We start from the raw sequence: 26597 nt of genomic DNA, 5'->3' as shown, positions 1-26597 counted from the left end.
CTTACAAGATGCATGCTTGTCACCTGTACCTCACAGCTTCAGGCTGAATCTCCTCCAGGAATGTCAGCATAGTCTTGCTATCACCAGCCTGCTCCCAGACTTGTTCTGGGATGCCACTAAGCCCAACAGGGCACCACAAATAGCCATGTTGAAACAGAGATAGCAGCTCCTGACTGACCTCAATACAGCCCCTGGACCACAGAGAGTTTCCAAATCTCTTCAACCTGCTCCTCTATTAGGTCACCTTCACACATATTTTCCTGGCCTTCGGTTTGGCCCTCCTAATCCCCCACCGATTGTTAACCCAGTTCTATTTAATTTGACTTGGTTTCTAAGGTTCATCTCTCATAATTGCACAAGAAATCCATGCCCCGGTCAGGAAGCCCATCCCGTGTACATCTTTGTTTCTATTAAACTTTTAAAATCCACCTTTTCTCATCAGTGGTTTTTATTTTCATCTGGGGTCTTTGTATGGTTTTGTCCAGCCAAAATCCAATTACTCAACACCTGAGACAACAATATGCACGCATCTGAGGCTTTCTACTATTCATGGCTTCATGAATTCCCTTCTCCACTGGATGAGGGTGACCATCATGACCAACAGAAAACTGGAAGTGACAGTGTGGGACTTGCAAGGGTAGGTCACCAAAGATATCCTTGCCTTGATTGCTACTCACTCTGGGGGAAGCCATCCACCACATTATAAGGATAATCAGGCAGCCACAGAGAGGCCAGAGAAGAAATGAGCTGAGATCTCCTACATGCTGCTGGCACCACAGGCCACCCAGTGAGAACCCAAGCCAAGCCTTCAGGAGCAGCTGACCCCTGAAAACTTTACAAAAGACCCTGAGCTGGGACTAAACTGCTCCCTAATTCCTAATTAGTAGGAACTGTGAGGGGTTATGAAAGATTTAAGATGCTACATGTTAATTTATACTACAAAAACAAATATCTAATATGGTATGTTTCTCTGTTTATCTCCATGTTTCTACAACCCTGCACAGACACAGGCATACATATACACACATACTTTCTAAATTAAACTTTGAGTTTTGAAATAAATGTAGGTTTACATGAAATTGTAAGAAATAATACAGATAGGTCACACGCATCCTTTACCCAGTTTCTCCCAACTGGCAACATTCTGCAAAACTACATCACAATATTACAATAAAAATATTTGTATGGACACATTCATGATACACAACAGTTCTACCACCACAAGGATCCCTCACATTATCCTTTTATAGCCACACCTACCTCCCTCTTGGGTCCCCCATGCCTTATCTCTGATAAATATTAATCTCTTATCCATTGCTATAACTTTGTCATTTCAAGAAAGTTAAATACATGGACTAAGCATGAAAACCTTTGGGATTGGCTGGGGTTTTTTCCTGTGTAATCCTGTAAAGAATCATCCATGTTATTCTATGTAACAATAGTTCATTTCCTTCTGTCGCTGAGTAGTATATGGTACAGAGGCTTCTTGGTGTCCATTCAAAGGACTCTGTTCAGCCTCAAAGAGTTCGTCTTATATTTTTTCTAATTTTATAATTTACATATAAGTCTATAACTCATTTTTAGTTCATTTTCGTGTGAGGCTTAGGTTGATTTAGTTTTTGCCTGTGGATGTTCCATTGCTCCTGAACAATTTGTTGAAGGAACTGCCCCTCCTTTGCTCTTGTGTCTTTTTAACCATCAGCTGGCTACATTTGCCTGGGTCTGTTTTGGGGTTATCATTTTCCATTGATTGGTCTATCCTTTAACTGTATCACACAGTCTTCTTTTAAAAAATGTTTTGGTTATTCTGGGGTCGAATCTTCCATATAAATTTTAGAATGAATTTGTCTCTGTCTACAAAACTCCTGGTGACGGTTTTGATAGGAATTGCACTCAAACTATAGATTAATTTGAGGAAAAAATTGACATCTTTCCTATGTTCAGTCTTAGTCTTACAACACAGTTTGCGTTTCTACTTACTTACATCTTCTTTGATTTCTTTCATTACATTTTAAATTTTTCAGCCAACATACCCCATACATGCTTCATTAATTTTAAATCTTTTCTGATGTAATTTTCAATGTTGTATTTTAATTTCAGTCTCCGGGTATTCATTTTCAGTCTTCAAGAATGAGATTAGTGTCTATATTAGCATCTTTGATCCCATAACCTCGCTGAATTTATTTATTAGCTCTTAAGATTTTTTATAGATTATTAAAATTTTCTACTGGAAAACCATGTCATTTATGCCTTTATTGTCCAATTTGTGTATTTTTTATTTCTTTTTCATGCTTTAATGTAATGGCTAAAATGTCATGCTGCGTTAAATAAGAATAGTGAGAGCAGACAGCTTGCCTTCCTCCCAATCTTAGAGGAAAGCATTCACCTTCCACTATTGAGTATGATGTTAGCTGTATGTTTTTTGTAAATGTGAGTTCTTAAGTTGAGCAAGTTCTCCCTATTATTTTTTTGCTAGGATCTCCTACAATGAATGGGTACTGAATTTAGCAAATGTTTTTTCTGCATTAATACAATTGTGTGATTTTTCTTCTCAAGTCACTTGATTATATCGAATGATTTTCAAATGTTGAACAAATCTTGAATACCTGGAATAAGTCCTGCCTAGTCATGGTATAGAATTGTTTTTAGGTATACAGATTTACCTGCTAATACTTTGTTGAAATTCTTTCTATTATGTTTATAAGAGATATTGATTGCTCTGTGGTTTTCTTCTTTCTTCACCCCATCCCACCACCCTTCTTGGTACTAGTTTGTCTGGTTTGAGTATCAGGGTAATATTATTTTCATAAAATAAACTGGAAGTGTTTCCTCTTCTACTTGCTGGAAGAGATTAAATGGATGTTAATTTTTTAAATGTTTAGTAAAATTCTCCAGTGAAGCCATCGGGGCCTAGAGACTTCTTTTTGGAGAGCTTTTTAACTGCAAATTCAAAGTCTTTATTGGTTATAAAACATTAAGGTTGTCTCTTTCATCTTTGTTGATTTGGATAATTTGTGATTTTGGAGGAATTGTTCCACTTTATCTAAGTTATTGAGTTATGAGCCTCTTTAGTATTCCTTAGTATTTTTTTAATAGCTGAAGGATTGGATGAGATGTGCCCTATTTCATCCCTGCTATTGGTGATTTGTGCCTTGTCTCATTTTATCTTTGTCAATTTTGTTAGGTTTATTGATTCTAATGATGCTTTAAAGATCTAGATTTTTATTTCATTAATTTTTCCCATTGATTCTCTTCTGCTTTTATCTTTGTTACTTCCTTCTGCTTGCTCTTGTTCTTCTTTAGTTTCTAAAGATAACAGATGGATTCCAGTTGGAGAACTTTGCTCTCTTGTGATGGAGGCGCTTGGAATGATCAGTTTCCCTCTCAGCACTGTCTTTGCTGGGCCCCATAGATTTTGATATGTTGTAATTTTGTTTTCATTCAATTCTATCCATTTTTTATTTCCTTGGAAATTTCTCCTTTTTCCCATAAATTATTTACAAACATGGTGCTTAATTCTCAAGTGTTTAGATATTTTTGTCTTGTCTATTATTGATTTCTAGTTTAATCATTTTAAGTTGAATTTCACTGTAGTCATAAAAGAATAGGACCAGTGTGTACTCTAGACACATATGCTATATGATTCCAGTTCTTTTAAGTTTGGTTAGATTTGTTTTATGGTGTGTCTTGTGGGCAGTTAAAAATAATGTCTGTTGCACTGTAGTTTCATGGAATGCTCTATGTATGTCTATTAGATCCCGTTGGTTGATTCTGTTGTTCAGTTTGTATATATATTTGATGATTTTCTGTCCACCAATTACTGTGAGCGGCCTTTGCAGTCTCCAACCCTAGTCCTAAATATATACATACATTTTTTTTGTCATTGTGATACCAGAATGGGTTCATATTATACAGGCTTTGTTGCACCAGCCAATGTTGCCTTGTGGCAATCTTTCCTAATCAGCATTTTAATTATCTTGTTAAATGGTTGCCATATTATTCCATGGTGTCAATATTCCAGAATTTATTCTATTATGCTACAGAGGTCACTTGCTTTGTTTGATAGGGGATGTAATTCCCATAGAAAATTCCACTGGATTTTTCAGCAGCTGACAGAGGCTGAAAGTTGGAAACTCACAGTAGTGCAGTAGCCCATGGTAGGCACTCAGGGGTGAGAAGCAGTGACAGAAGTGAATCTATAGTGAGCTTTTCATAAAAGAAAGTAGAAATGACCAAGAGCTTGGAAATCACCAATAGCTCTTACTGCAGATCATAATCCATCAAGAATGCTCTACCTTCCCTTCTTGAAGAAAGAGTAGCAGTATCTTAGATATAGATGAAGTAATCTCTCAGCCACGCAGACATAATCAATCAAAGGACAGAGTCATTCTTAAGATAGGACAAAGCTATAAGAACCTTGGCCCAAACTGCAATTTCACCACATTTCACATTTCATTTTAAGAGACCAGGCTGTCTTAAATTTAATTCATAGTCTAGATTGTAAACACACAGGAGAATCCCAGAACTTGTGGGATTGAGGACTGCTGAAGGAGTGAGAGAAAGCAGCGCTTCAGCTACCTCAAGGACTGTCATCTGGGGAGGAAGGAGCTTGGCCTGGTAGGCCAGGTGGAGGGGGTTCATCAAGTGCTGGCACAATGCACCAAGCTTCCAAAGGATTCTGGCCCTGGCTGGATATGTTCCAATTCTAAGAGGTTAACACCCGTGCCACAGGCAAATGGTAACTGATATTTCGTGTCAAACTTCCCTCTGACCACAAGTCTGCAGCGCAACATCTTTCCCATTCCCTTGACAAACACTTCACTCACTCCCACCTGCAAACATCTTCTCACTTTGATTCTCCTATCCAACACCCTCTGTCCTGCCATCAGATCTCGATAGTCCTTCAAGACCCATACTAAATCGTTTCTCCTTCCTTTCTCTGGGTGGCCTTTTGTGATAACTTCAACCCAATACCGACCTCTTACCATATAATTAGTACCTTCTGGAACATGATTTGTTTCCTTGTTAAAATGGAGCAGTCTTTCCTGTTCAACTAGGTCACAAGTTCCTTTTAGAAAGTCACCCTGTACCTTTTTTACCATCTACAGTTCCTTCTGCAGGACACGGTGCATAATTGAGCCCTAAAAAAAACCATTGTTGATCTATTCATTTCCTCCCTTCTTTTTCATAAATCCATGGGCTTTAATTAGAGGTAGGGGCACATGGAAGTACCGAGGAGTTTGGCTTTTCATTTGGAAACATTGTGGCTGTACAGCATTCTAACTTAATAATAATCTCTCATGGCTCCCATTAAAGTTGAATCTCTTACTGAAATGCTCTTGGTGTTAGCTGCAAAGAGGAAGGGCAGGAAAAACAAAAACAAAGAATCAGAGTTTATGGGTCTGCTAATAATGCTTTCCAGCTTTGGAACAGCCTGCAAAGACTTTGGGCGGGCTGTGGCATGCACACATGCCGCCTCCCTATACAAGGAGCAACAGCCGAAGGATTTGCGAGTAGAAGAGAGTTCAAAATGTGCTCTTTCAAGTAAGTTTCTTAATAACCCTAAATAAGACTATTAGTCCCTAATTAAGCCCTTAGATCAACTTCTTGACCAATTGCTTTGATCTGTCACATTTTTTCCATACCTGCAGCCACCTGTATCCCATATTTGAACATATTACATGTTTGTTGCAGGCTCCCTCCCCCAGGGAAGCCTTGTTTTGTCCCCTCTGAACTCATGTTGGAGTTTGATTACCAGTGCTGCACTGGTGGAAGTGGGCGGATCAGAGGGACATAGCTCTTAGGACTGGATTGATTACACTGAGCAAGAGTGGCTGAACTGTCTCTGTCACAGGACTAGATTAGCCACCTCAAATTAAGGTGGGATGAAGGAGAGAGGCCCTCACTGGCTGTGTGCCTGCTGAGTTTGAATCTTCCACCCTCCCGACCCTTGAGCCAAAATAAACTAACGTTTCTATAAATTAGATATTCTTAGGTATCTAATGGACTAAGAGAACTGGCTGACCACCTTTCCCTCAATCCATGGCCTTATATCCCATCTCAGTCAGCTTTGGATGCTATAACAATATACTGTAGACTGATGTCTTGCACAACATTTGTTCATAGTTGTGGAGGCTGGAAGTCCTGGGCCAACATGCCATTAGATCCTATGTCTGGTGAGGGCTGTCTTTGAAGTGTCCTCATATGACAGAAAGAGCCAGGGAGCTAATCCCCTACATGCTCTTGTGACCTGATTGCCTCTGAAATAGTACACCAATGCCTCCTAATACCAATTCCTAACACCATTACCTGGAGGGCTGGGGTTTTAACATGAAATGTGAGGGACACAGACATAGGGCATAAGATATCACATATCACAATGTATCTCATGTAGGTGTAAATCCATTTAGATTATCATTTCCCTGAGAAGGGACCATTTAATCCATCACAAGTTCTTAGGGATCCTGGCACTAGGCATCTGGTAGATTCTCAATATGGGTTGAAATGGTGACCACAAAGACACACACTCAAAACTCTGGAGACCCAAGCAGTGAGCCGGCAGCTGCTGCATAAGAGGGCCTATCTGGGTGAATCTTGAAGGCTAAAGAGCATTACTGTAGGTCAAGATGGGATGGAGAGATGGGGTCCCAGAGGGAATGGGTGTGGGATAAGCCTAGAAGTGCAGCTGGTTAGGAGAAAAACACGCTGCTTGGTATCGTGAGAGTACTGGGGGGCAGAGACAAGCGGTTAGCTGAGGGACTGAGCCCAATCTAAGCTTTTATGCTACGCATAAGGAATTTGGACTGAACTCTCCAAGCAAGGAAAAGAACCAGAAAGCTTTTATTTTAATTGGAAGGATGAGAAGATATGAACTTTAGAAAAATAAATGATTCACTACATTAACAGAAAAAGGTAAAAAAGTACATATTTATCTTACTGGATATTGGTGGAAACGTCAGAAAACAGCAACCATTTCAGAAATTTTTAAAAATTATGGGTCATAGGTAAATGTTTCTAACTTATAAAGGTATATATAATAGTAAATGTCCTCATTTAGGGTTGAACACAGAAAGACACACTTTTTAGGCAGGAGGAAGAAATAACTTTCACCAATAGCATTCCTCTGTACCTGAGGCCCAGCCAAGGCCATGATAGAACAGAAAGAACTGGTATTGGCTAAAACCTATTATACACACACAAGGCAAACATTGCCCTAAGTGGAGAGATGATTATGAAATAATATGCAGCTTTATTATTGTCAGAAATTATAAACTACCTGTATGTCCAATAGGGAACTGTTGGAATAAATTTTAATCTAATCACAATTTGAATATTAAGTGAATACCAAAAAGAATGGAGTAGAATTATAGATACCAATATTGAAATTTCTCTAACACATATTAAGTGAAAAGATAAGTAACAGAACAATATATGAAGAATGTTTTGCTTTGAGTAACAGAAAAAAAGCAGAAAAGCTGGAAGAAGGGTGGGAGGGAGGGAAGGAGGGAGAGAGGAAGGAAGGAAGAAGGGAGGGAAGGGAAGGGAAGGGAAGGGAGGGAAAAGTGTGTATGTGTGTACATGTACCCTGGAAATACAATCAGCAAATAGATGTTGTGGGTCGTTTCTGAGAGGAATAAAATTGGAAGTATTGGAAACTTTCACTTTTCACTCTGAGTATTTTTCTACTGCTTGAGACATTTCAGGGACACTACCATATGTTTTTCTCTAATTTAATAAGAAGAATCTTTCCCAGACCTATTGTCCAGCAAGACCTTGTTGCGATATGCAAGGCAAGGACTGGTGAGGGCATGAATCAGGACAAAGGGAAACAAAAGAAGAAAGATCTGAATGCTTTTGAGGTAGAGATGAACATTTCCTGACTGAATAGATGTGACAGGTTTGGGGGAAAAGAGATAGTCAAGGATAACTCAGAGGTCTCTGACTTGGGGGAGGGGCAGAGATACAGGGACATATTAAAAGAGAACAGAGGCAGAAGAGAAAGGCTGCGAGTTCAATTTGAGTCATGTTTCACTCAAGAGATCCATGGGACAGTGGCTGAGTGTGCTCCACCTACAACAATCAGCACAGATTGGGGCCATACACTCACCCTTAGCCTGTTATGTGTAGGAAACCAGGTTGAACTCTCCTTGAAGCACAGGGGTGGGAATAGCAAGCTGTCCCTCCCCCAGGTCTGTTTGTTAGCATGCTGGCACCAGCCAGTTTCAAGGAAAGAACCAACTATAGCTGAGGTCTGATTAAAAGAAAATATACATTTGGGTGCAGTCTACAAATTATGAGAACTTGATAAACTTTCCCTGCACCCTGGGTCACATGCTTGCTCACTCCTGGTTTGTGTGAGTCTCATAAAACTGAGGAGCAATGTCAAATCGTGACTCTTTGTTCACTAGAAGCAAGAGTCCCCTGGTCTTCCTCTTCCAGATTATCTTTGTGTCTTTTGTCTTTAGTCTTTGTTGGTTCTTCAGATGGAGATAAACTTGCAGGCTAGTTCTTATCATTATGGCTTGTATCTAGATGTCCTCCCTAAAGCCTCATGTGGTCATAGGTGGGGCTTTTTCAGGGGTGGCTGAATCTAGAGTATGTGATTGATTCATGCCACAATCCTAAGATTAAGGATGCTAGGATTAAGAGTGTGTGATTACTAAATTAATCCACTGATTGGTTTGGCACCACCCTAATCCTGGTATCCTGTATACAATATAAGGGACAGAAAGAGGCTTGTTTTGTCCCTTGTTGCTTTGCTACCTTCTGTCCACCATGAGCTGTTTCTCCTCTGGGATGCTTGACTGCCACACCACCCTGCCTTGGAGCCAGTCAATTATGGACTGAAACCTCTACAAACTCTGAGCTAAATAAACCTTCCTCCCTTAACTTGGGAGTGTTTAGTGTTTTGTTTCAGCAATTAGAAAGGTAACTAAGACAGCCCATGATGGGGGTACAAACTCCGGCATCTCTCCTGCTTATCTCCTAATTGCCTCTGCTTTCATTCTAACCTTTCCAATTCCTTCTCTGCACAGAAGATGGGATAAGCTTTTGGAAAGCCTCCAGGGGCTTCCCACTGTTCGTGCCAAGGTCCAGAGAGCTACAGGCCTGGCCCATCCCTCTCTGCCCTCCCCAGCTCCCTACACTCCAGTCACAAGCCCACTCTGCTTCTGTCTTGTCCTTTAGAATGCCCCCCCCCCATACACACATGGGCCTCACTCACTCTCCATGGTGTCCCACCCAACATTTAGGGCTCCACTTCAGCATCATTTCCTGGGAGAGCTATCCTTGATTTCCACAGCACTACAGCCCACAGGGTCCCTGACATTGCCTCTCCTCAGTCTTCCCCTTAGCATTAAAAGGGCAGGAAGCATAACTAATCCACCACTTAGCTCAGCCTCCCCCAGAATAGGAGCTCAATAAATACCCACTGATTTAAAGAACTGATGGGGAAATGTAGTGATGAGTAGATGGAGAGGGGAAAAGACTGTTCCAAAACAATCCAGAAACAAAACCAAGAGAAAAGAAGGCTTCCCAAGGACCAAGGAAGGAACTTCAAGGGAGAAGCTGGGAGTCTCTGAGAGGAGGTTGGAAGTCAGCAGCCTCAGGGATGTAGGGAGAGAGGGGCTGGCAAAGGGCTGAAAGGGTCTTCAACTTCCACAGTGAGGACCCCAAAGAGCCTCCTTCAGAACACTGGTCACAGGTCAGGAAAGGCCACTGCTGCATGTGTATGTGAATAACAGAAATCCAATGGGGAAGAAAGGATCAAAAGGAAGGATGGAGGCTTAAAAGGGAGCCAAAAAGGAGCAAAGCCTGATTAAGGTGGAAGAGATCTGAGGGGGATGTCATATATAGACATATATAATACTATAAAAAACAATGATAGTAAAGATTCAACACTCAGTGTATCCTGATTATTGTACATTTTACTATTTTCTACACTGGATGTTCTTTGTGAGTCCACTGTGTCTGTGTGGTGTGAAATACTGTAAATCTCCTCCCACCTCCCAGGGCTGTGGGGTCAGAGCTGTTCATACCACCAACATCAGGAAACAGTACAAAGCATGCTTGCTTGGTTCAGAGAGCCTGCAGCTAACCACTGTGCAGCACAGCCCTGCCCTGGGCTCCTAATCAAGACAGTAAGCAGAAGCAGCCAGAAAGAGAAGGAGAGTAGCTATCTGTGATCTACAAAGGGACTTCAGAATTCTCCAAGCACTTGTTGATGATTATTTTCTTCTCCTATCTCAGTTAATAAGTCACTCTGCAAACAAAGTTATTATCTATTAAGGTGTTGTGACTTCCAGTAGAAAAATTCAAGGCTCAGTTCTTTAGATAGTGCAGCCAGAACCATCTCAGAAACAGCAGTCCTCTGAAAAGCAGTTTCTCCATGATGAGGACCAGAGGAGCGCCTCAAGCACTTGCCCTGAGGAAGGTGTGAGGTAGGCAAAACATGCCAGTGGCTGCCAGCTTCCATCAGTCTATGGACACAGATGGTCAGAGGACAGGTTGAAATTTCTCAGCAGAGAGGAGCAGAAAGGATTCAGGGCTCAAGGGCACCCATCTCCATGCCCACCTGACAACCGCCTCCCACACTCAGCTGAGTGTGCTGAGAGGTCCACCCCGACTAGTCCCATGTCCTCCTAGTGCTGAGGTAATACTTGCTCTCTAATTTGGTCCAGACCAATTGGAGACATCAAATACTATTTTAGCATCTGAAGCATCAAAATACCTTTTAAAAAATTCAAAAGAAGACTTCCAGAGCTGTCTCAGAAAGTGGCAAGAAGGATGAGAGAAGTGAGTTCAAAGAAAGGAGGACTGTTTCGCAGAGGCAATATATGTTGTACTGTAATAAATTTATATTTAAACATTTAAAAACTCCAAAAGAGAAAATCTTAAATGAAGAAAATCACATCTAAAAAGTATTATCATTATAATTATTTGTAAATTAGCTTTTTAACAACCACAATGTTTCTATTTTAGTAGTCAAGCACCTATATGCAGAAATATGCCTCCCCTCTTGGGTACCTCTGGGTGATTCTGTCCCATCAACATATATGATGACCACATGTTCCTGCTGCTAGGCTTGCTCCTCGTCCATGGTGGCACTCAGTGGGACATACGGTTTCCTCCAGGCACTGGTGACCATTGGTACTATTGGTACTGTAGGGATCTATTCACCACTTCCTACATGTGCTAATTTTCCATCACTGTGACAGAATACCTGAGATAATCATCTTACAAGGAGAAAAGGTTTGCTGTGGCTCGTGGTTTCATAGGTTTCAGTCCGTGGTTTCTTGGCCCCACTGTTTTAGGCCTATGGTGAGGTAGGAGGTCATGGTGGAGAGCATGTGGTGGAGCAAAGCTTCTCACCTCATGGCATCCAGGAAGTGAAAAGAGACAGGGCAGGGGCTAAGTCCCCACATCTTCTTCAAGGGCACACCTCTCATGACTTCACTTCCTCCCAGTAGGACCCCAGGCTGCCACCAAGCCTTCTGTACATGGCCTTTGGGGGTCATTCAAGATCCAGGGTCTACTACCTTGTGAGCACAGGAACTAGTTTATGTATCTTATATCATAGTCTTTCAGTCCAGTGTCCATCCATAGTAAATCCTCAACAAATATCTGAGGAATTTTTTTACTGTTTCTCGGTTTATGCCCACAGAAGAAATAACAAGATCTGAGACCCTCCCAACTGAGTTTATGCTGTCATTTCCCACCCTACATTTCTATCCTGTCAGAGAGCATGAAACCCTCTGGGTGCTCTAGATCAGCAAGTGGCCACTCTTAGATAAGACTCCAAAAATTTATGTAAATGCATGGGATGTGTGTTTCAACTTGACAGGGCCACAGGGTGCCCCAATATTGCTTACACATTATTCTAAGTGTCTGTGGAGGTGTGTTTGGGTAAGACTAAGACTTGAATCTGTAGACACAGTGAATGCATGACTCTCCCCAGTGTGGGTCAGCCAATCAGTTGAAGGCCAAAACAGAACAGAAACTCTGAACTTATACTGAATAGGAGGGAACTCCTCCTGCCTGGCTTCCCTGAGGTAGGACATCAATTTCCTGCCTTAGGACTCAAACTGAACCATTGGCTCTTCATGCATCCTGAGCCTGCTGGGACTTGGGCATACACCATCAGCTCTCATGAATCTCCAGCTTGCTGATCACCCTGCAGACCTCAGGAGTAGCTGCCTCCAAAATCACGTGATACAATTTCTTAAATCAATCCCTGTTATTATAAGAACCTACTGGTTATGTTTCTCTGAAGAACTCTTGCTGATATAATCCTGTTAGGAACAATTTGGGAGAGTGCCCATCTCCATCTGGAAGGATTGTCTGATTCCTCGATGAGGTCCCTCCTGACACTGGGCAGAGAAGGGTGGGTGGTACAACTCCCACCTCAGTCACCGGGAGGCTCACACCCTGCCCCTTTACTCGAAGGGATGTCTAAAGACTTGCAACACCGAACATGCTTGGCCATACTTGAGATCACTTTTAGGTCCAAGGTTGCGACTTGATTGTCAAGAACTTGAAGTATTCCTGAGCACCAATTCAAAGGTCCACCCAGACCAGCTTACTTTGAAATGCCACAAACACGGCTTGTACATTCATTTCTAAAAGAAGGCGGCCACGTGCCAGTGGGAGGCTGTCACCTGGTTACAGGATAAGCCCCTCCCTTCTAGGTCTTGGAGCACCCAGACCACAACTGAACCCATTCCAGGGCAAAGATAAGTGCACACAGGCCAGCATAAGGACCACGGGTGAAACCTAGGCATCTGGAAATGGCTCCTAAACAACTCAGTCTCGCAAACAACTGAGGGAAGTGGGTATACAGATGGTCATGAGCCCTGCCTGTTGAAGCTGGGTGGTGGTGATGGGTAGCGGGGGTCTTACTGTGGTCATCCCCCTTGAACCCCTGAGGGAGATGTTCAAGAACCCTCTGGACACCTAAAACCAAGGGTAGCTCTAAACCTTATGTGCACTATATTTTTTTCTTGTACATACAAACCTATAATATTTAACTTATAAATTAGGCACAGTAAGGCGCTAACAACAATAACACCAAAATAAAATAATTATAACACTAAACCATAATAAAAGTTATGTGGATGTAGTCTTTCTCTGCCTTGAAAGAGTCTAGACAAGTATTCAGATTTTCAAACCAAGGTTCATCCTGAGTAACAAAAAACATAAAAAACAAAATCACAATTAGGGGAGCTACTGTAAGCCATTGAATTTGTTATATTTATTTGTTTTGTATATTCCATGTGTATTTTCAAATCCCCTAATAGATGTTTCAATTTCATAAAAATATTTTATAAGGTAAGTCACAAGGTTTACAAGTGATCTCACAAGGCTCACAGGGTGGAGCCAGAGAAAGTGAGGACTGGTTTAAGACAGAGTTTAGGACCCAGGCAGCCTCTCTGGAGGCGGGGTTATCTGATGCTGGGTCCCAGTGCCCTGAAGTTGACATTTCTCCTGCCCAGTCCCCTCATCATACCAGATATGAAATCCTCTCCTCAGAGGAATAATTCGGAGTTCCATGACAAATGTTTATTCCTCTCCAAACACACACACACACACACTCACACCACCTGCCCCTGGGTCAGGGACAGTAGGACAATAAAGTCAAGGGCTCTCACCAGCTCTTCGGCACCTCTCTTGCTGGGTGGGCTGTGGGGGCTTCAGCTGGGAAAGACCAGAGTCTCCTAGACCGAGGAAGCAAAAAGGGATGTTCCAAATCCTGGGCAGCAAAGGGGACCTTTAGGATCCAATGTGGTAGGATGCAGTGCCCCAAGCAGGAGTTATACTTTGTGCTTGCTAGCCAGGGGCCAATGCAATGGGGCAATGTGAGAGATCCCTACAGGCCAGGAGATGCGCCTATTATCTGCTGTAGTCACTAAAAAAAGAGAGCATTGTGCAAATGACGGTCTGCACAGGGCCCCCATAACTAATGTACACTTTGGCCCTCTAGGAGGGACAGTGAATCATTGTGAGGGGCTGGATCTTCCAGGCAAAGAATGCTAAAAACAATCGTGTTTTTCCACTTTATGCAGATAAGTAAAAGCTTCCTGTTACTCCTTCTGTGGAGGTCATAAGAGACCCAAATTATTTACCACCTGTGCTTACAACCACCAAAGGGCCTAATTCTTTACCAACAGAACTAGAACCAAGTTTTGATTTTTAATTTTTGTTCTTTAAGCAGAAGGCTGCTATTCGGGCTCTTGGCAGTAGAGACTTTTAATATTTGCAAAGTAAGAAGCAATCGTATTAAACATGTTTTCAGTAGCTCCCTTGGCACTGCCAAACAATCAAATTTAATGGGCTCAGATCAGATGAAGTTTGTCAGAATGACCTCAGCAGAGAGCTCTACCTATAGAGGCTGGATGGAGGCCAAGTTCCCTGGAGTATGAAGAGTTGGTACAAGTTAAAATCCTTAAGATTTGGAATGCAATCTTTGCTTCTTTTTCCTCTTGTTCAATAGATGGAAGGGAGGAAAGGGGTTTTCACTTTGGAAAAACGTCATGTTTCTGATGACACCCTAATGTGGCCTCACATCTAAAGTCAGCAGCATTATAACAATGAGTTCTTTGAACATTTTCTTCTCAGAAAGCCCTGACTGTGAGGGGCTACAGATGTGTTCAGATAGTTTCCAGGGCATCAGGAACTGTGAGTTCTAAGGGACTAGGGGAGGCACCCACTCCAGCTATCCTCTCAAAATTCCTTCTCTCCAGCTGGCAGGATTTGCTGCAGCTCCTACCTAGCAGCCTGGAGCCATGGCCAGAAACCCAAATCTTCACTGAACAGTGGTGAGACTTGCTAGATAAGCTCTGGAGCCCAAAATCCATTGATCAAAGCACCAATGGTTAGCTACACTTTCACCACCTGCCCTGGCAAAATGATCCCAGCCAGATTCGTCATCCAGAAGCTGAGAAGATGCTGACTTGCCATGAGCAGGTCGTCCTCTCCTTCAGGACATGTGAGGTAGCCAGGAGGATTGACGTGCATCGGCACCTTTTCACTGAGTCTCCTCACAAAGAAGCAGAGCATGGCTCTGCTTTGGCCCCTGATGTCTTGTTGGGGATCAAGTAGTCCAAATGGAGGTGCCTAACCTCCCACTCCAGTTTAGTGCCATTCACAACCATTCTGACATGCTGAAAGGATCATTCAGGGCAAGGGTACCCAGTCCTACCTAGTACTGGAGGACAGAAGGACAGAGGCATCAGTGGACCATGGTTGGCGGCCAGATGAGGATGTGAGATCACAATGGGAACAAAATGATTCCCCTTCTTTTTAAACCTCAACTGGAAATCAGTCATTATGTTCTTACGGACCAAAAGTGCAGTGTAAATCTTCTTGTACAGCTGCTCACATATATCCATACTCCATCCATTCTAGTGTGCAATTCCATAACACACACTGTATGGTCAACATCCCTCCTAGCGTGCAATTACACACACACACAAACACACGCACAAACACACATATACACACACATGCAGAGAATGGTCAACACCCACTCACTCAGTAGGCTATCCCTTTGTTTAATTCCTCCCTCCATAAAGATGTTCTTTATCAGTTCTCATTGTAAACATTACATGGTAAAATGTAGAATGTTTTCTTACGCACAACCAGCTATTTATTTCTATTTTATCTGTAACAATCGTATTTCTGAGTTAAAAGATTCTACTACATTTTCCCTTGGGTATTTTCACAAACTTACTGGCTCCTCCTTGGGCTTCTCTCTGGGCCCTCCCACATTCTCTGGGCCAGGTGGCACTGTGGGGTCTGGTGCTGGCTGCAGTGGTCCAGCAGGCACCCACCCAGGTAGACACACTTCCGATTTAGTAGGGCATGTCCATGCTGCATCCACTCCAGCTACATTAAGTGTTGGGGCAAGGAACTATCCTAGTCAGGATACCACATTTCTGCCAAGGCAAGGTTCTTGAGCCTTAGAGACCAACCCCCACCAAAACCTGCTGGTTGGGGACAGCAAGAATCAGAGAAGTGGGCTGACCATTCAAGCCCTAGGCTGCACTGGAGCTTGGGTGTCCTGCCTCTCAGCAGGGTGCTGATGCACAGTCACCCGAGCCAGGGCCACAAGCTGGGCACAACCTGCATGACCAGCCTGTTGGCTGGAAAGCTCGTCTCTCCACTGGGTTTGCATGCTGGCAGCCTAGACTTCCTGTGACCAGGACTTGGCTCAAATGGTATTGTCAGACATTCTTTAGAAATACAACCTCTATTCAAAGGTAAAACTTCATGGGGAGGCAGAGGAAGACAAGTCTGAAATTAATAGGACCAAAGTTTTACTAATAACGTCTTTCAGAATGACTTCGTTCTTAAACATGAATATAAAAGAACTGGATGAGGTCATTGAGTATTTCTGGAAACATGACATTTGCTATTTTCTAATGAGAAAGAAAGCAGTCCCCTTCCAAAACCATCACAAGTTGTCTATCTTTAGCTTGTGGGAGGAGAAAGTGTATGTGTGTTCATATGTATGCTGTGTGTAGTATGTTATGTGTATATATCTCATATATATGTGTTGTGGTGTGTTCTGTGTTTGTGGGATATATATATATATGTTGTGTGTGTATATGCAGTGTGTGTGGTATGTGTGTGGTGTGTGTGTGTGTACGTATGGTGTGTGCAGGGGAAATATGTGTATATTATGGAGTGTGTGCATGTGTATTGAATACACCTATGCTTGTGTCACATGAAAAGAGATGACATACTCTCCAGATCAAATTAGTGATTTTATCATTAACATCAAAAGAGCTTCTTAAACTATTTTTTCAATCCATTTGGACAATAGTTACACTTATTAGATTATTTATTAGATTTTCGAAACTACTTTGGAAGAAAGTCAACATTTAAAATTCAACTTTACATCAAGTAACAATTTTTTAGACTAGAACTAAAACAAAATTTAATCAATTCTCCTACAGTAATATATCATGGATATTCTTAAAATAACTTTGCTGATGGCTGAACCAGGTACCAATGGTAAAGACCAGGAGGGCTAATTAAAAAGTAAAGGTTTAGGCAGGCAAGGTGGTGCACACCTGTAATCTCAGGGTTTGGAAGGATGAGGCAGGAGGACCACCATGAGTTTAAGGCCAACCTGGGCTACATAGTGAGTTCAAAGCCACTACATAGTGAGATCATAGACTATCTTTGTTCACAGTTACAGAAAGAATACAACTCTAAGAAAAACACAATTTATAAAACATGTTTATAATCAAATAAAAAATAATAAATTTTAGAATAAATGCAATTAATAAAGGACAATAGAACATTTATAAGTAAAACAAGTGATTTATACCTTCTCAAATAGCATCAGATTCATAAATGAGAATGATAACTTTTTTTTTTTTTTGTACCAGGGATTGAACTCAGGTCCTTGCGCTTGCACAGCAGGTGGCGAAACCACTGAGCTAAATCCCCTGCCCAAGAAAGATAACTTTTAATGAATTCTTGTAAAACCAAGGCTTTGTTCTGAAAGAAAAATAGTCCAGCGTACTAGGAAATAATTCACTCCTTTCTGATTTTCAGAATCAGAAATATCTTGTCATTTTCATCATCAGTGAAGGGATAATATTCCACAAACTGAAATCTGTTTAAAGATTTTTTTTTTTTTTTGGTACCAGGGATTGAACTCAGGACCTTGTGCTTGCGAGACAGGTAGAGGCACCACTGAGCTAAATCCCTGGCCCTAAACTGAAATCTATACAAGTTTGATGGAGCTGTCACCGAAATGTATAAATGGTATAGTCTACTTGCATTAAGTGCTGGTCACTCTATTAACACCTCTGAGCAGACAGCCCTTAAATCATTGCTTTTTCTTGAGACAGGGTTTCATTATGTAGTTCAGGCTGGCCTTGAACTCACTATGTGGCCCAAGCTGGACTCAAACTCGCAGTGACCCTCCTGCCTCAGCCTCCCAAGCCACCATTAGAAGTGTGCACCACCTTGCTTGGCTAAACCCTTGCTTTTTAATTAGGTCTCCTGGTCTTTACCATTGGCACCTGGTTCAGTCCTAGATGTAATTGCTTTTTATTTATTTATTTATTTATTTATTTATTTATTTATTTATTTATTTTTAGGTGCTGGGATTGGAACCCGAGACCTTGAACATGCTAAGCTCATGCTCATGCCCTCTTACCCTATTTTAAGTCTGTGATGTTTGGTAAAGAGGAGCCCTTTTGGGGGGGACCACCTGGGGGCTAAAGGCTGATCCGTGCAGCCCATATACTGTACACAGTATCATCTCCCCAGCTCTAGCCTCAGCCCCCATCAGCAGTTGCAAAGCTGAACTGCAAAGACTTGTTTGTCTCCAGGCATCTTTAATGCTTCAGCCCAGTGGCTCTTTGAGAACCAAAGATGCCCTCTCGCTGCCCTAAAGTAGCCATCTACATTTTTTTCCTGAAATTTCTCCTAGGCAGACTTGAGGAAGGAGAAGTTGGAAGACCAGCAAGTTTCCTTTGAACTTGCTAAGGACCAACAACAGCTGCAGACCATCAGGTCACAGCTGGCTTTGTCTGTAGGACAACAGAATTTAAAGATGGACAGTACTAAAATTAATATCCATTTGTATTATTATCATCCTTTAGGTCCAAATATAAAATATCATTTCAACAGAAATTGAATGAAAATAGCCTTTGTTCTCTGCTGTAGGGTTTTTCTTTTTCTATCAAGGGCATATTTTCTTGTCCTTTGTCTTTTGTGTTACCAACAAGTGTCAGGTGTACTAAGAGGGGTAAGAAGGTGTCATCATCAAGGTCTGCATGACAAAAATATAAACTGTGAGCCCTTTTAGGGTGCATAAATACCTCCTGTTATTTAATAGCAAGCCCAGTGGTGGCAGGAAGGGCCACTTAAACCTACCATGAGCTTTGAATTCTAGTGTTGCTTGGGAACTTTTTCCAGTTTTAAATTCTCAATCCTTCATTAATGAATGTTACTAGCTGCTGCTGAAATGGTTTGATGTTTCCTAGATGATCAAACCCCACCAGATTTTGCATTTTATACTCCCCCTCTAATGTAAGTAGATTAAATTGAAATATTTGTGAATTATCATTCATAGGTGCAATAGCCTCATACCACCTGTCCATGGGTATTTCTATGAGAGGGGAAAAGTCTATAATGATTCAGTACATGAATTTTCCAGAAAACTGGAAACCATCTGGGGCCTTCTTTAATTTTTTTTTTTTTTTTTTTTTTTTTTTTTGGTACCAGGGATCAAACTGGGGTCCTTGCACTTGCGAGGCAGGTGCCAGAACCACTGAGCTAAATCCCCAGCCCTTGGCGCACTTTAATTTTAAAACATTACATCAAAGAGAATAATTAGTCCTTTCCCAAACTCTAAACCTTTATGTTTTATAATTGATGTTGAGTCATATGATTAAAATTGCCCATTTCTGTCTTGGTATCTTTCAAAGATACAGGGAAAACTATGCAAGCATTGGTAAATATTGCCAAAGTAAAGGAGGTTTTTATAGCTTCATAATATTTCTACAAAATAAGGCCATGTGGGGCCGGGGATTTGGCTCAGTGGTTTCGCCGTCTGCTGCGCAAGAGCAAGGACCCGAGTTCAATCCCTGGTACCAAAATAAATAAATAAATAAATAAATAAATAAATAAAATAAGGCCATGTGATTATTTGAATCAAATGTGCACATGAGAAATGAAATTGTATTTAGCATCTGATTTCCCTTCTGCATGATTCCCAGGAAAGCAGGGACAGTGCGTGAGTTTATGTACACAGACACCACTGTTCACAGCTGCCCACGAACGGGATAAAACTAACCCCAGTACATGCACTAATCAGCCCTGCTCCATGGCCCCTGGGTCTCTGCAGCCCCCAGGACTCAGGCTCCATGCATATCAGCCAGCCCTCTGGCTCCTGGAATACCTCTGCCAGCACCGGGTAACTCACAAAGCCTTGTATCCACAGAACGGCCGAGCAGAACAGACTTGTTTTAGTATGATCATCATTATTTTGCCACATTTGACCTTTAGAATTGGATGTCTGCCTTCATGCTGAAGGAAAAGCAAAGCCCTTAGCAAAGCCCTGAGTTTTAAGGAAAACTTTGAAGGTATAAGTTTGAGAAATGTCCCTCAATTTGAAAACTACCCTCTGTGTTTCATGTGACATACATAAAAAAAATTTTGCCAAGATCGATTTGTGTATTTTAAAGGAGGCTTTTAAAAAAAGCAATTATACTAACACTCTAGAAATAATTAATATAGTTTAGTGTCACAATTGAACCTCAAAGTTGTTGGGGCTTTTGTTTGGTTTTATTTTTTGATTTTCGCCCCTAGATAGATAATTAAGAAAAATAAGCAATGTGAGACTATCCATTTTCCTTTAAGATAAAACTCAAGCTTCTTGTGTATCTTATGTCCCTTTTGTTAAAATATAATAATCCATATTCAGAAGGTAAGAAACGGGTCAACTTAAAATGCAGACTCAGAAGGGGGAAAGGCCTTATTTTAACACCAATGTTCACATTATTTATAAGTATTTTTATATAGTTAAAGATAACCCACAAAGTTATCTGTTTTTGTTTTTGTTTTCAAAATCTGGTTCCAAAATTGCAGAGACACTACATTTTACCTGAAGATGTGTTCTGCTGGATTTTCAAACTGGATCTGCAGCCAGCATTTACAGGACCAGACACCCTGCAGGTTTCTCAATGTTATTAACACAGGAAGGGTAGTGTTTGTGTCTCCTTTTTTTTTCCATAAAAAGTCATGCCTTGGAGTGGCAGGACTGAGATAATGCCACTTGGGTCCCCCCACCTTGACTAGGGGAAGTCTGTCCAGCTGCAAAAGCTATAACTGACTGCAGCCTGACAGCCAGGAGGAACTAAGTATTTGGCAGGTTAACTGAATTGTGTTGAGTATTTCCTCCTTAAATATCATAACACTCTTGCATAAAGGAGGAATTTTATTAACCACATCGTGACTTTAAAACTCTTTGTGTTAGAAGAAAAATTCCTCTCCAGCCTGAGGCTCCAGACACAGCACTCTCTTGTCCTTGGAGCCCATTTAAGTGGAAGACTGCAGTCACTGGGAAAATAGTCCCAAATACTCCTTTCTCTGCTGTTACCAATAGCATCTGGTGGGAAATGGAAGAAACGCCAAAGAAAAGCTTGCTGGGTGAGGAAAAAGTAGAACTCATCTTTTAGAAAGCAAGACATCCTTTGGCCTATCCTACCAGGAGCTAGGGATTCTTGCTGTGGGGCCAAGAAATGGCCAGCCCACCCTGGCAGGGGAGGACAGGGTAGTAGCAGTGACAAGCTCATCACTGGAGGGGGCTGCCCAATCTAACAAGTGTGTTTCATAAACACAAGGTAGGCTGGACCCCAGCTCCCACAGCTGGGCGCTGGTGGCGGAAGGGTCACTGGCTGGAGATCTGGCGAAGCCAGGTGGCAAAGGCATGCCAAAAGGGTGGCGACCGGGAAAAGCAGGACAGAGCGAGGTCGCGCGATTGTTCAACCTATTCCCCATGGATGCGGAAAGGCACATTTGTAGTTCACTGCTCACCCACTACCAAGCCAGCTGATTGCTAAGGAGTGCGCATCTCCTTGCCTCCAACGTGACAGCCGCGGGTACCCTTGCCCCAGGACTTCAGGGAAGGGTCTACCTGCACCACCGTCCCCCGGCCCAGCCCCAGGACTCAGGACCCCCGCCGGGGCGGCCTGCGCTAGTACCCACCTTGACCACATAGGTGACTCCAGCTCCCAGCACCTGGTCGCTGGCGTGCGGTGCCCCCCGGGGCGGCCTGGGCAGGGGCTCGTCTCCTGGCCGGCCCTTCCTGACCGCGCTCATGCTGGCCGGGGCGCGGGGCGCGGGGGGCGCGCTGCCGTCTGGGGCAGCCAGGCTGGGCGCGCTGCAGCTGCCGGAGAGCCGCGCGCCCGCCCGCTCCCGGGCTGCGGACGACAGGCCGCGGAGGCCGGAGCTGGAGAGTTTCAGGTGGGACACCTTGTGGAGCAGGTGCCCCAGGCTGCCGGGCCCATCGTCGGGGGCCTTGCGCAGCACCTCTCCCGACACCAGGTAGGGGGCCGCCGCGGGGGTCGCGCGCGCCGCCGAGACCTTGCCGCCGCCGCCGCCGCTCACAGACAAGCTGTGCAGGAGGTCATCGACCGAGGTCACCGAGTCATTCCTGAAGCGGTTGTACTTGGTGCGTGGAAGCATGCCCCTCCGTGGGCTCGCCGCATCCGCCGGGGCGCCGCTGGTGCCGGCCCCGGCGCGGGCTGCCGCGCATAGCAGGCGAGCCACGGGCCCCGGAGTGAGACCGAGAGCCGAGGTCCCAGGACAGCCTTCTGCAGAGGGACAGCGGGGTCTGAGTACCCGGCCCTCCACTATCAAAAGCCAGCCCCGCAGCGGCCCCGCAGCCCCGGCCTCAGAGCCCGCTGCTTGGGGTGGAGCGTTTGCTTTGCAAAAGTCATAGTTGCCTCTGGTGGAGAGAGAGCCCAGCTGCTCGGGGCTGCTCACAGCGAAAGCATGACTCACTCTGCGAGGAGCCCCTCTCAACAAAGGCTCGGTGAGCACTGCAAATCACTTCCTGTAGGAAAAAAAAAAAAGGAAAAAAAGGGGGAAAAAAACGGCATCCACCCGCTGACAGCAACTGGAGCCAATCAATTCTCAAATTTCCTTTTTTTACCTTCCCAGATTTTTTTCCTTCCAACCTTTGATTTTTCATTTTCCCACCCACCCCCCCCTTCTGCATTGGTTCCAAAGGTAAATCCAGTTCCTTCCAATGATCAAATGAACTTTCGGAGACCCCAGGACTCCCTGTTAGATTTTTCCTCTTTCCTGCTCAGCTCATCTGTGTGAGCCCCAAAAGTGTCTGACAGCGAGGCATTAAAATGTGACGAAGGCTTTTTAAGAATAAGTCTTCAGCGAGTCTTCCTGAATTCTGATTTGGAAAGCAGCAAGAATTTTTAAACAGAAAAAAAAAAAGGACTATTTACCACCACCACTACCCCGAGGTGAACATAAAATGCCAATTCTTTGGGTTTTTCTTTTTTCTTTTCAAATTGACACAGCAGCCATGACAAGTGTCTTTGTGGCAATGCAGTTCCTCAAAAAAAAAAAAAAATCTGCGTATGAACTTCTGCACAGGGCCGATCAGTGGGCTCTTTCCTGCTAATCTGCTGCGGTCTTTCTCAGCCAGGGTTAAACTGAAGACAATCTATTTCCAAAAAGGAAGAGTGCTTCTTTGACAAGCGGCAACAGGCTCCAGAAATCCATTCCAAAGCTGCATTTGGGGCTTTATTCTAACTGAATGTGTTTAAGCTCTGGAAAAATGCCTAAAAAAGGCTACCAGTACATTTCAAAGCCCCTTCAGTTGCTGCCTTCAGCCCTGGTCAGGGAGGGGAGATCGCAGCTGCTCTGGGAGCACATCAAATCGGGGTGGGGGGGGAGCCCTGCTTGGGGAGTCAAGCGCGGGCTTGGAATGAACTGCACAGGCCGCCTTCCTCTCCGACAGGAAAGCAGGCCATGGGCAGGCCCCGGAAGATCTGTCCGAGGCTGAGATCCAGGGACACTCCTCCCCCATGGGTTCTGCCACTTGGCCTCTTTCGTTAAAGACAACCTGTCCCACTGTGCAACACTCCCAAAGTTTCCCCGGCAAATTGTATGCAAGGGAGTGAATTCACCTCTAACACACTACCAGGCCGCCCTGAGTCTTCTCATGCCCAGGCCTGAACACGCGTGGCATCTGAGGTCCCGGGTCTGGCACGGAGCACTGTGCAGCAGGGTTTAAGAAGCGCCGCCCGTGGCGGCCCTCGGATGAGCCGGCTGCTAGGACACAGGAGAGGGTCAGGAGCGAGAGGGCAGCGCTGTCCCCGCGCAGAAAACGCGTCTTCTCGGCTCTCCTACTGCGCCGCAACCCTAGCAGAAAACCACCCGGCACTCAATTTTTTTTTCTGCCCCTCTCTTGCATAGCAACAGCAAATGCAGGCCCCACGGAGGGCTTTGATGGCTATCAGAGTGCCCCTCAAATCTGAAGCAAAATAGCCCTGTCATTCCCAAACCCTGATCATCATTAGAAGCAGACAAAAACTGCAAAATGTGAATGAAATGCTGTTTGTGTGAATGAAAGGGCTAGCGAGCGAGCCAGTGTTTCTGTGAATGAAGCTGGGCCTTGCAGCCGGTGCCAGGCAATCCCCTGGGCTCCAGCGGCCTCTGCCAATCAGCGGCCGCGCCGATGACTCATTCAACAAAGGCTCGCTCAATAGTGGAAGATTCCATTTCAATCAAGGGCGGGATCTGATCTCCAACGGCAGTGTGGGAAAAAGGGGGGGATATCCACCCAGCTAGATTACAAAGATGCTGGGAGGAAGAGGACAGCTGTTATGGAGAGAGGAAAAAAGAGTTTTACAGGGATATTCATGATCCACGGGTCAGGTCTAAGTGTGAACAGGACCACTCCCTTGGAGGTGAGCTATGCCCCAAACTTTCATTCACATGTTCAGTTACATCAAAGAGCAGCCATGAATGTGCCATTCGGCTCGGCTTTTATTATGAATGTACATTGAACACACATTCAGAACCTCCTCCCTTTCCCTCTTTGCCCTTCATTCTTTTTGATAAAGAAGCAGAGGGCACTTGTGCACATTATTAGTCTCCAAGGAAGGTGGAAAAAAACCTCAAAGATCCATTAGTTAACCCTTTAGCCAACAGGAGATTTTGAGTTCTTTTATTATGATTGGGTCAATGCAAGGAAATAGGACATTTAAAAATATGAATAACAGAATAAGTTACTTTGTGTGAAAAGATATATACTCAAAGAAGGTGATTAAAGTTCCAAGAACACAACAGTATACAATAAAGCCACTTAGCTAGAATATGGTCATTTCAGAACACAGGAGAAAAGCAAAGAAGCCCAAAGGCTGCCCACATTTACAGCAGCCCCCAAGCCCTCCAGAGGCACTCAGAATCCCTCACGGGAGAATCCTTTGATTGCACTGGGGAGTGTGGATGCTTATTTTAGGCCCAAACTTCAAAACCCAAGTATCTAGTTTATCAACCTTGGATAACCTAGAGATGCAGGCAAGAGGAGACCACTAGGTTGGGTAATGATAAACTTAAATGAAATGTTCAGTCTGTGCTATGGTTTGAGTATGGTTTATCCTCCCTGAAAAAATAAGTTGGAATCTAATCCTCAAGGTAAGGTATTAAGAAGATGGAAAGTTAATCTAGCTGTGTGTCTAGAGGTAGGATCTTTGGATTAGATAGGATCATCAGGGTGGAGCCCCTATGATTGAATCCTGGTAGATTTATAAGCATGAAAGAGACCACAGGACACACACACACACACACACACACACACACACACACACACACACCTTGCCACCTTGCACCACTTTAGGACTCTGCTAACAAGGCTACCACCAACTGTAGGCCCCTGACTTTGGACCAGAACTGTGAGCTAAAAATAAACCTCTTTTCTTTATAACTCACTCTGGGGGATTGTGTTACAACAGAAAATGAACTAAGTTTGACAACAGAAAGGAAAGCACCCTGCCTCCAAGCCCCCTGAGGGAGCTAATAATGGTGGCTTCTTGCCCCCTGGCAACTTGAAGCCAAGCATCTCCTACTGAGAGGAGCACAAAGCACAGCCCACACTTCTGACCTAGATGACAAGGCTGAGTTGAGTCCTATCCATCAGAGGGAAAGGTGAGGTGTGGAATGCATGTGAGCAGTGGGGTCCTCCATAGGGAGAGATCCAATCCTGATGAGCATTCAGGGTAGGAGGTGACGCTCTGCCGGACTTTCTAGATGGGCACTAGGAAAAAATGGTTGGAATTTGGAGGATAGTTTGATTGATACTGTGGAAGAATGAGTTTCAAGAGAAAAGCAATGATGATCACTGTAACCACTTTGATGGAGGCCTCTGTGTGCCAGCAATGCCTATTTTAAACAGATACTTTACATGTCATTTTGCACAAAGAGGCCAAGCATCAGAGGGGTTTCAAACTATGCCAGGATCACACTGGGTTAGGAACTGGCAGAGTGATCTGACTCCAAAGCCACATTCACCACCATGAATCACCCCAATTCAGAGAGATTGCATAAGATACCTAAGAGACCCTTTCTGTGTACCTGGTGATGATCCATCATTGGATAACCTTAGCAAGGAGCATGGTCACACTGAATTTGAGAGAAAAAAATGAATGAGATCGTATTTTTCAGAAGATCAAATGAAATAAAAGATAAGATAATATGTAATAGGAATACAACAGAGAATACAAAACAGGCGATGGAAGAGTACGAGAGTGTTTAGAGGAAGAAAGCCAAAAGAATGAGAGAGATTAAGGTAGAGGGAAGAGAGAGACTGAGGAACATGGACGGAGCTATTGCCCTTGTGCAGAAGGTAGAACTTCTGGACCTTGGGAGGGAGGAGGAATTGATAAGCAGATCCTCAGAGTCTAGGTAGGAGACAGGAGTTTCCCCTTCCAGATGCAGACACTTTCATGAAAAAGACACTTTAAAGATGGGGTTAAGGTGATCCAAAGGAAAGGGAACACACTAAGGATTTGTAAGTGCCAGAAGCCATCACTACTATCATGGCTGAA

The 26597-nt window shown here is 43.6% G+C and overlaps 1 protein-coding gene across 2 annotated transcripts in view; it reads right to left on the bottom strand.

Annotated features, from left to right (window-relative positions):
- Shc3 (SHC adaptor protein 3) overlaps nucleotides 1-23350 on the bottom strand; it is a 175310-nt gene extending 151960 nt beyond the window's left edge. The window contains exon 1 of one of the 2 annotated variants that reach the window (XM_021263727.2): nucleotides 21730-23350. In XM_021263727.2, the coding sequence (XP_021119386.1) occupies nucleotides 21730-22209 (480 nt within the window). In that variant the 5' untranslated portion in view covers nucleotides 22210-23350. The remainder of the gene's footprint in view (nucleotides 1-21729) is intronic. The other variant, XM_004851323.4, reaches the window with a different exon arrangement.
- Between the last annotated feature and the right edge of the window lie 3247 nt (nucleotides 23351-26597).

The sequence above is a fragment of the Heterocephalus glaber genome, unplaced genomic scaffold (assembly GCF_053883595.1).
Source record: "Heterocephalus glaber isolate CG9 unplaced genomic scaffold, H.glaber_assembly_v1.0 deba00000621, whole genome shotgun sequence".
Classification (NCBI taxonomy): Eukaryota; Metazoa; Chordata; class Mammalia; order Rodentia; family Bathyergidae; genus Heterocephalus; species Heterocephalus glaber.
Note: the sequence above shows the minus strand (reverse complement) of the source record. Positions and strands in the feature narration are given on the sequence as shown.